At 52.9% G+C, this 9,768-nt stretch overlaps 1 protein-coding gene across 12 annotated transcripts in view; it reads left to right on the top strand.

Moving 5' to 3' along the window:
- Nucleotides 1-8,750: 8,750 nt before the first annotated feature.
- MARK2 (microtubule affinity regulating kinase 2) overlaps nucleotides 8,751-9,768 on the top strand; it is a 52,836-nt gene continuing 51,818 nt past the window's right edge. For 10 of the 12 annotated variants that reach the window (XM_081064456.1, XM_081064449.1, XM_081064457.1 and 7 more), the window contains exon 1: nucleotides 8,988-9,185. In XM_081064456.1, the coding sequence (XP_080920582.1) occupies nucleotides 9,132-9,185 (54 nt within the window). In that variant the 5' untranslated portion in view covers nucleotides 8,988-9,131. Of the gene's footprint in view, nucleotides 9,186-9,768 lie in introns of all 12 variants that reach the window. The other 2 variants (XM_081064453.1, XM_081064463.1) reach the window with 2 other exon arrangements.

Raw genomic sequence — 9,768 nt, 5'->3', positions numbered from 1 at the left:
CCCCAAAACCAATGTCGATGTCTCAGACTGGGACCCCACACCTAGGAGGCCTGGGAAATAGGAGTAGCAAGGAGTGGGGGTGGGGCTGGGCTGACCACCCCGTGGGCTCAAATTCCACAAATATGAATGGAGGCCCCATGGGCAAGTTCTGCTAGGAACTGCAGAATTCAGACAGGACACCAGCCCTGGTCTCCACTGTGGGTCACCCCACATTGTGCCCTTTATATGGGTGAGGAAACTGAGACCGTGAGATGAACCAGGTGACTTGCCTGCCATTCCAGAGCTGGTAAAGGAGCAGAGAGAGGGAGGCCAAGCCCAAGTCTGCCTGACTCCAGAGCTGTCTCCTGCACTACATGGCCTGTTTCAGCTTTCGGAAAACCGTGACATCTTTCTGTGACAGTCCAGGCACCCATCGGTTCATGAGGCAGGGTGGCCGTGGACTCAGGTGGGAGACTGGGAAGGTAATTCAAAATGACAAATTCTCAGCATCCTCCCATCCTGCTCCAGCGCTCTGATGGTGGTACTCAGTTCACTCACTGTCCCAGTTTCCAGGGTCCCTGCAGGTCATGGAACCTCCTGGGGTCATGCCCTGTACCCAGCAGTGCCAACTGGAAAGGCTCAGTGCACACATGGAAGGGTGATCATCTCACCTGTGCCAGGTGGGAACCAAGCTGAGGGCTTTGAGGGTGGATGGAATCGAGCTCCTCACCTGCCGCCTTTCTCCGGAAGTTGGCTCCTGGGCCCCTGGGTAGGCCATGCCTGCTGGGCCTGGCCTCCCTCGGTGACCTGTGACCCTGGCTCCAGCCAGGCTCGGTATTTGGAGGCTCCAAAAGCAGTGACTGGTACAATTATGTCCATATGGGATTGGGCCACTCTCGGGGGCGGGCATTGGGGCAGGGGGGCTTCCGTCCAGACACTGCCCTGTCCCCCCACTGCCTCTCCCTGACCTGCGGCAAGTCCTTTTGTGCACTACAGCACCCACATCTTCCTAGGTGAGTGGTTTGCCTCTGAGAGACACCCACAGCCCTCAAAGGTCAGAACTGGGGTTGAGACAGCTGTACGTTGACAGTTGTTCAGAGCTCAAGCTGAAGAGGCCACACCAACCTGGGCCCACAGCTGTGAGCTGGGTGATACGCACGCACTGCTCCAGGCCCTGGGAATACAGCTGTGAAGGAGACACAGCCCTGCTCCCTCAGCACCCCCATCCAGGGGAGACACAGCAGACAAGGTTCTGATATGGCCAGCAGGGGTGAGTACTGGGAAGAAAAACGGCATGATGGAGGGGCGTGAGTTTTTCCTTTTTTCTTTTCTTCTGTTCTTTTTTTGATCATGGATATTTTCAGACACACCCAAAAGAAGAGAGAGAATGGCATGAATGGCATAATGAAGCCTTATGTGCCCAGCTTCAACAGATGTGGTCAATTTTGGTTTATCTTCATCTCCCCACGTCCCCATCCCTTCTGGATTATTGTAAAGCGAATCCCAGGCATGTCATTTCATCTGTAAATGGATCTGTTGGTATCACAGAGATTCAGACTCTGTTCGTATCATTATCACACTTTGAAAACCAATAATGCCATCTAATATATAGTCAGTGTTCACATTCTCTAACTGGTCCATGAATATCTTAAAATTTTTAATTGCGGTTAAACGCACATAACATAAAATTTACCATCTTAACCACTTTCAACTGTGCAGTTAAGTCACAAGTACATTCACGTTGTGCAACCAATCTCCAGAACTCTTCATGAATATCTTTTTTTTTTTTAAAGATTTTACTGGGGAAGGGGAACAGGACTTTATTTGGGAACAGTGTGTACTTCCAGGACATTTTTCCAAGTCAAGTTGTTGTCCTTTCAATCTTAGTTGTGGAGAATGCCGTTCAGCTTCAAGTTGTTGTCCTTTCAGTCTTAGTTGTGGAGGGCGCAGCTCAGCTCCAGGTCCAGTTGCCGTTGCTAGTTGCAGTGGGCACAGCCCACTATCTCTTGTGGGAGTCGAACCGGCAACCTTGTGGTTGAGAGGACGCACTCCAACCAACTGAGCCATCCGGGAGCTCAGCGGCAGCTCAGTGTTAGCTCAAGGTGCCGTGTTCAACCTTAGTTGCAGTGGGCGCAGCCCACCATCCCTTGAGGGACTCGAGGACCTTGGCAACCTTGTGGTTGAGAGCCCACTGGCCCATTGGGAATCGAACCGGCAGCCTTCGGAGTTAGGAGCACTGAGCTCCAACTGCCTGAGACACCCAGCCGGCCCATGAATAGCTTTATAGCCAGTTTGTTTGAATCAGGATCTAATGAGGTCCACACTTGCATTTAGTTAGTATGTTTCAACTTGTAACAGCCCATCTTTCCTCTTTTCCTTTTTCCTTGTTTAAGAACACAATGACATGTCCTGGACATAATTTCCTCCGTTCTGGATTTGGCTGATCGCATCCACCTTATACCATCAGCGTGTTCATCCATGGGGGGATGCAATGTTGAAAGCGGGGCTGGAGAGGGTTTCCTTGGGAGCAGACATCTAAGCAGAGAGAGCCACGCAGTTAAATAAGGAAAGGGAGTTCCGGGCAGAGGGGACAAGGAGGGCTAAAGCCCTGTGGCTTTCTTTCCCCAGGGATTCACAGCCTGCTACATGCCAGGCACTGTTGGAGGCACGAAGGACACCATCGGGAACCAGAATACTATGTCCCTGCTCTCCTTGGGACTGGAGACCTCAGTCACTGCCCTCCAGGGGCAGATGGCGATGAGGAAGGCGGAGTATCCCCCGGCAGATAGCCTGCCTGCCAACTCCAGGAGGTCCTGTACAGCTTTGGGTATGTGGGGACATCATCTTGGCACACTGGTGAGTCATTGCCCGGCCTGCCCTCCACCTCCTCCAGGAAGCCAGTTAGAGCCCTGGACGCCAGCTGGCACCAACTCCCGTCTGCCAGCTCCAAGTCGGGGGCTGCTGTTGGCCCGTCTGACATCCCCCCAGATGGGAACTCCCTGAGGGCTGGCCTCCTTCATGCCTCCATGGGTTGCTCCCATTCCCGCCCTTTGCTTATCCTGGGGATCAGACTCAGCATCACCTCCTCTGAGAAGCCTTCCTTGCTGCTCCCTCCATCCAGTTCCCACACTCCCACAGGTCCTAGATCACCTCCTTTGGGTATCTCCCGCTGAGCCCCATTAAAAACTGCCCACTTATGCTTCTCATAGAGCCTCTGCCAACATGGCAGCCTGGCTTTCCATCCAGGATGTTCGGCCTTCTCAGCAATGGAGGTGGCAGTACCTGCCCGTGGACACTGACCCAGTGTGGGAGTGTGGGTTGGTACAAAGGACACCCCGTCCCAGGAAAACAGACTCTGAAGGTGCCCTGCCGTCCTGGTACCCTTTCTTCTCCCCATCCCTTCCCCAGGTTGGTGCAGTGGGGAGTGGTCTCCATGGACAGCCAGACCTTCCTACTGTATTATAGGAACATATGAGCAAGGCTGCAAGGGACACTGTCCCCTCCATCCCAGACATGGGGCCAGATCATGGGTGAGACAGGCGTTGCTGGGTTAGGATTTTGGAGAGTGTCTTAGTCCATTTAGGCTGCTGTTACAAAATACCATAGACTCATGGCTTATCAACAACAGAAATTTCTTTCTCATAGTCCTGGAGGCTGGGAAATCCAAGATCAAGGCGCTGGCAGATTCAGTGTCTGGTGAGGGCCCTCTTCCTGGTGTATAGAAGGCAGTCTTCTTATTGTATCCACACATGATGGAAGGGGCAAGCAAGAGAGCTCTGTGAGGTTGCTTTTCTAAAAGCACTAATTTTGTTATGCCCATTAAGTCATATGGAGTCCCTGAGACCTAATCACCCCCAAAGGCCCCACCTCCTAATGCCATCATTTGGGGGATTAGGATTTCAACATGAATCTTGAGGGGATACACATTCAATCTATAGCATTATAGAAGACCCCATAGAGAGCAGAGTCCAGCTCCCCCTCGTTGTACAGACAAGGAGCCTGAAGCCCCAAGGGGGGAAGGGAATTACCTAATGGCTTATGCGATCCATTAGGAACAGAGCTGGGACCAGAATGGGCTCTCTTACTTCTGATCCACTGCTGTTCAGGGAAATGGGGTGGATATAGCAGAAAGCCTTAAAAGAAGACTGGGAGGCTGGCTAGAGTATGCTAATAACAGCAGCCCATACTGAGTGCTGGCCATCCATCAGACTCTAAGTATGTTTCATATATTAATTCATTATAGCCTTGCAAATTATCCCCATTTGACAGTTGGGAAAATTAAGGTAGACAGAGGTTCAGAGGCTTGCCTAAGATCACAGAGCTACTAAGAAGCAGCCTGGCTGGAGGCCCATGGATAATATTTGGTAGCCCATCGTCATTGCCCTACTTCCTGCCTCTCATGGGCTGATTCCCCTATGCCCACTCCCCTAGCAAGGTGCCGAGCTTCTCTATTCTTTGCTTTCCTTGTTAGTAGACCGGGGGTAATAACTGCCTCCTGCTCATTGTAACTGATAATGTCTACACAGCACACAACTGCACGTGTGTTAGCAAAACCAGGAAAGGGGAATGAGACCGGCAGTTCTCATCCTTGTGTAGCTCATGTCCTGATGGTGGTTGGGGAGGGAGCACCGATCACAAACGTATTCTAGTCTATCAGTTCTAAGATGCACTTTTTTTCACACTCTAGCATCTCTGGAACGTTCTAAATTCAATACAGTATATGGCGATGGTGACAAAGCGCATGATGGAAATGCAGAGATGCCAAAAACAAATAAGGCAAAGCTCCTCGAGATGGGAGGGTCTCTGACAAGTGAGAGGGCAGGGGTAGGTCTTGGCACTCCTTGATCAGAGGCCAATTCTGGACCATTCCCCCACCCCCTGGAGTGGCCTGTCCAGCATGAGCTTTACTCTGGCTTCTGTGGTTGGGAGGAGAAAGATTGAGAAGAGTTTCCATGTTTCGGAGAGGAGAGAATAAGGATGTCTTCCACTCCAGCATCCCTGCCTCCCTTTGCTTTTTCCTCCCTTCCTGCCCACAGGGGTGGGTGGGTGGGGGGTGGGGTAGATTGCTACCCTCAGGCCCCTTCCCTGTGCTGGAGCTGGGAATCCCATAGCTCCGCCTTCCACCGTTCCAGTGGGCATCACAGCTGCCCTGGACCGCTGGTCATGTTTGTTCCTTTCTACCTGGTCTGGAGCTGTGGTAGATGCCTTTATTTTTGTGTCTGTTTTGTTTTCAGTTTTTCAGGTTGGAAAGCTTGGAATTATCTTTAACTCCTCTCTGTCACACCCCTCCAAACCAATCCATCAAAAAATCCTGTTGGCTCTACCTTCTGCACATAACTCAAATCTGACCACTTCCTCTGCTGCTTCCCTCTCCAAGCCACTGTCATCTCTCACTTGAATTATCAGAAAAGCCTCCTTCCTGGATTCCAGGTTTTTGCTCCTTCACTCTATTCTCAACCCAGCAGCCAGTCAGTTCATGTCACTGCAGAGACTCCCTATCTGACTCTCAGGGAATGCCAAAGCAGTGGCCCTCCAGGCCTGGCCCCACATCACCTTTCTGCCCTCTACTCCTACTACTCTCCCCCTCGCTCACTCTGCTCCAGTCTCATTGGCCGCCTTATTCTTTAACTAGCCAGGCCCACTGCTGCCTCAGGGCCTTAGCACTGGCTATACCCTCTTCCTGGAATGCTCGTCCTCCATATCTGCAGAGCTCACTCCCTCATCTCTTTCAAGTTTTTGCTCACATGTCACCTTCTCAGTGAGGCCTATATTGACCACCTTAATACTGCAACTTCTTTTCCACCCCTTCACCCCAACAAGTCTGATCCCCCTTATAGCTGCCTCTATATTTTTCCCATGGCTTTTAATACTTAATATTTTGTTTATTGTCTGTCTTCCCCAGTTGAGATGTAAATTCTCCGAAGGTGGAGAGCTTTGTCTGTGTTGTTCACTGATATACCTGAAGAGCCTAGAACAGGGTCTTGCGTATAGTAGGAGCTCAACAGAGATTTGTGGATGAATGAATTTGTAAATTAGAAAGGGGTAAATGTGTGGCAACATATAATTAATCTTTGAAGAGAACTAGGAGGTGTCAGGAATTTGAGAAGGTGATACTTGAACTGGATCTTTAAGTACACCTGGAAGCTGAGGTAGGTGACTGGCTAATTGATCAACCTGAACAAAAAGCATGGAGGTGGCAGAGCTTGGTGGCAGGGCAGGAGCTGGGGGGAGGTGTCAACCAGTGATACCTGGTTGGAGAGGATATCAGCAAGGTAAGTAGAGGCCAGATATGCAAAGCTTTGGATGCAGGCTAAAGGCTTTCCTACCACCCGGAGCAGCTACCAAATTTGTGAGACCCTGCGATGAAGACACAGGGCCCTTTTAGTAAAAATTTCAAGAGAGTGACAGCAGAGCATTAAATCAAGTGCAAGGCCCTTCTATAAAAAGGCTCATGAAGCCAGTCCTGCCTCTCCTACAAGGGAGCCTGTGAGAGCCTTCGAGAAGGACAGAGATGTAATTGGAGCTGGACCTTAGGAAGATTATTCTGGTGGGGTAAGTTGGAGGGAGTCTAGGCTGAGAGACCAGTTAGGCAGCCTTGTGTGGAAGAAGAGAGGAAGAGGAGGAGACAGCTGGGGTGGGGGTGGGACTAAGAGGCAGACAGCTGGGGTGAGAACGTGAGTGAGGAGAAGCATGGAGGTGGTAGAGTTTACTTAGGCAGGAGCATGGGTGGGAAAAGACCCCTGAGTGCACCTTCCTTTGCTACTCCAACCCCTTCCTCTTTTCCCTTCTTTCCAGACCCAAGCCTTAGAAGTGAGATCCAACACGAATCTGCAATGTGTCTCTCTTTGGCCACCAGAGGGCAGATCATTCTCATGGATTTTCAGGATTAATTTGGGGTGGGGGGGAGTGGAATGGCCTCTGTCCTCACATCTTCCTCCCTATCTCCCTAACCTCCTTCTGCGATTCTTCACCAACTTCTTCCTCAATAGCTGAGTTCCTGAATGGAGCTGGTGCAGGGCATGGGGAGGTGTTCTGGAGTCCAGTGTATTTACTACGACTGTAGAGAGTACCTGTTGCCTTAGGAAGTACTTTCATACCATCCTCTCATCGCATCTGTCCGGCTCTGTATTTCTCTGGTTGATTTGGCCAAAGGCTCTCTGCTCAAGATGCTATCGCTGGGAGTTAGAAGTCAAGTGTCAGAAGTCCAACCAGCACTTTCCCCCTCAATCCCTGGGGCCTCTCTGCTCCTGTACCTTTGGGGACTTGGTTGAACCTGCTCTCTGGCTCCTGGGGGAACCCTGGCTTCTGCCCACCTTAAGCTGTATTTGAGCCCTGGGTCAGGGGCAGGGAGGCAAGTTCCAACATGTCTGGAGTAAGATGGATGGGACAGCTTGGAGCCAGAGGAATCAGATCAGCCTACTGCTTTTCCCTGCTGAGACAATTTAGGGGGAAGTGAAGATTGGACCCAGGGTGCCAAATGGACTTCCTGTTGGATCAGAGGCTCTCCAAGGATGAGAGGGAACTCAGAGCGGACGAGTCCAAAGACCTCAGTTTATTGATGGGGAAACTGAGTCCCAGGGAAGGAAAGGAACTTCTCCAGGTGCCCATTCTTTGTGCCATCCTGAGGAATTCTCATTGTCAACCAATGTCTGTTTTCCACGCGTTTCTTTGTCTTAGAAGGGATAACTCAAGTGTGAATTAAGATGAGAATGTCTTTCCTGCCTTAGTTTGCAAGAGTATTTAAAAAAGTAACTGGGAGGACTCAATATTACCATGGTGTGATGTTGTGCTATTTTGAACAATTAAGACTTTTTTTGGGGAAAAAAGATAACTAGAATTAAAAGCTGTTATTTAGAATGTCATCACTGGAACAAAGGCATTGACTCGTTCAATACAGGGACATCTAGGAGCCTAAGCTCATGTGATCACGTTCTGTGATTTTTCCAAGATCACACAGCATTTTCGTTCTACGCACTGGGGCTGGAATGCAGGGCCGAGGAGACCTTTGCAGTTGGGAAGCACGGACGCAGACCTGGTGCTTGCCTGGGAGCTTGACAAGAAGCCTAGATAGACGGTGGCAAGTGATAGATAGTAGATGGACAGGTAATAGAGTAATGCTACATTTGACAGATGACACGTTGAGAGACAGGTTGGATGATAAACGAGATGGACTTTATGAGCTGACCGACAACGAACAGACACGCAGATGGGAAGTTGCTTTAGGACCAAAGGATGCCAATGGCAGGGACGGCTAACGGCCTTATTTTCTATTTAGTTGAAGAATAACACGCTCCCTGTTCAAGGTTTGAAAATATCCGAAATCTGACGGAAAGAAACGAAGTCAGACTCGGTACCACCCGAGGGAATGACCTGGGACTCGCCCGGCCTCGGGTGTTGCCGGAAATGGCCGACGATTGCCGTCGGCTGCGGGGCTGGGCGGGGCGGGGGCGTGGCCGGCTCCCCGCACGCGGAGCGGCTTCGGGTGTTTCCGGAAACTGCCGAGAACCAGCCTGAAGTGGGCGGGGAAAGGCCTGTGGGCGGGGCTGGAGTACCCGTAGTCGCTTCGTGTATTTCCGAAAACAGAGCCGAAGCTTGGTCTTCACGATCGAGGAGGCGCGCACGTCCCTGGAGGTTACCTTCTTCGGGTGTTTCTGGAATTCAACCCATAGTCGGTGGCCAGGAGGAGGAGGCGCGGCCCCCTCCCGTTCCTGGCCTCTTCGGATATTTCCGGCTGCTGCCGGCGGAAAGAGCCGAGGGCCGGCGGTGGTGGCGGCCATGTTGGGAGCAGCAGGTCCGGCGGCGGCTGCCTGTGTGCCGGGCGCGGAGCAGTGCCGCTGAGGGCAGGGGAGGAGCGAGGCAGGCGGCCGGCTGCGGTGGCAGAGAGTAGGCGGAGCGGCGCGGCCCGGCCGAAAGGCGGCACAGCCCAGCCGGGGGTCGGGGGGGTGCGGTCCGGAGCCGCTCGGAGCCGGCAAGGCCTAGCCCGAGCGGCGCATCCCCGGGCTGGCGTGAGCGGCTGCCCGGCCTCCCCGCACCCCCGGCCGGGGCCCATGCGGCGGGTGCCCCTGCTGTGAGAAGCCCCGCCCGGCCGGGCTCCGCGCCTTCCCTTCCCTCCCTCCAAGCTTCTCGGTTCCCTCCCCTGAGATACCGGCGCCATGTCCAGCGCCCGGACCCCCCTACCCACGCTGAACGAGAGGGACACGGAGCAGGTAAGGAGCCCCGATGGCTCCCCGGATTCTCTGGCTGGGCCCCTGCACCTTGCAGAGCCTCCTCCCTCTCTGCTCTCCTCGTGCCCCTGCTGCCATCCTGCAAGCCTCGGCTTCCCTGTCATCGGGCTCTCGGCTCCGCACATCCTCCTCCGAGCCCTGTCCTAGGACCCACCTCGTCCTGACTGCAAGCTGCACACTGGTCTTTCCGCTGACCCCCCCTTGTCCCTTCACCGCCCTCCCGCGCTCTTCCGTGTTACCTCCCCAGCTGCCCCTTCTCTTCCCTTTTTCTCTCGGGCCTTTCTGGTCTTCCTCCACCCACGCTTCAAGCAGCCACCCTCCTCCTCAGATAGTACCCAGCGATTTGCCCCCGATGGTTGTCCGCGTCTTCTTACATCTCTTTACCCCTTTCTCCTCCGCCCGCACCGGTTCTCCCAGTCCCTGGTCATCACCCTCAGGGTCCTTGCCCCGGACTGTGTTCTCGGTCTCTGTTCCCTTCCAGTTCCCCAGCTTTTTTTTACCCTGCTTGTTCCTTCTCCAAATTGTGTGCTCCCTCTTGCTTGCAACCCACCAGCTCCACCCTCAT

Source organism: Rhinolophus hipposideros (genome assembly GCF_964194185.1).
Source record: "Rhinolophus hipposideros genome assembly, chromosome: 10".
Taxonomy (NCBI): Eukaryota; Metazoa; Chordata; class Mammalia; order Chiroptera; family Rhinolophidae; genus Rhinolophus; species Rhinolophus hipposideros.
Note: the sequence above shows the minus strand (reverse complement) of the source record. Positions and strands in the feature narration are given on the sequence as shown.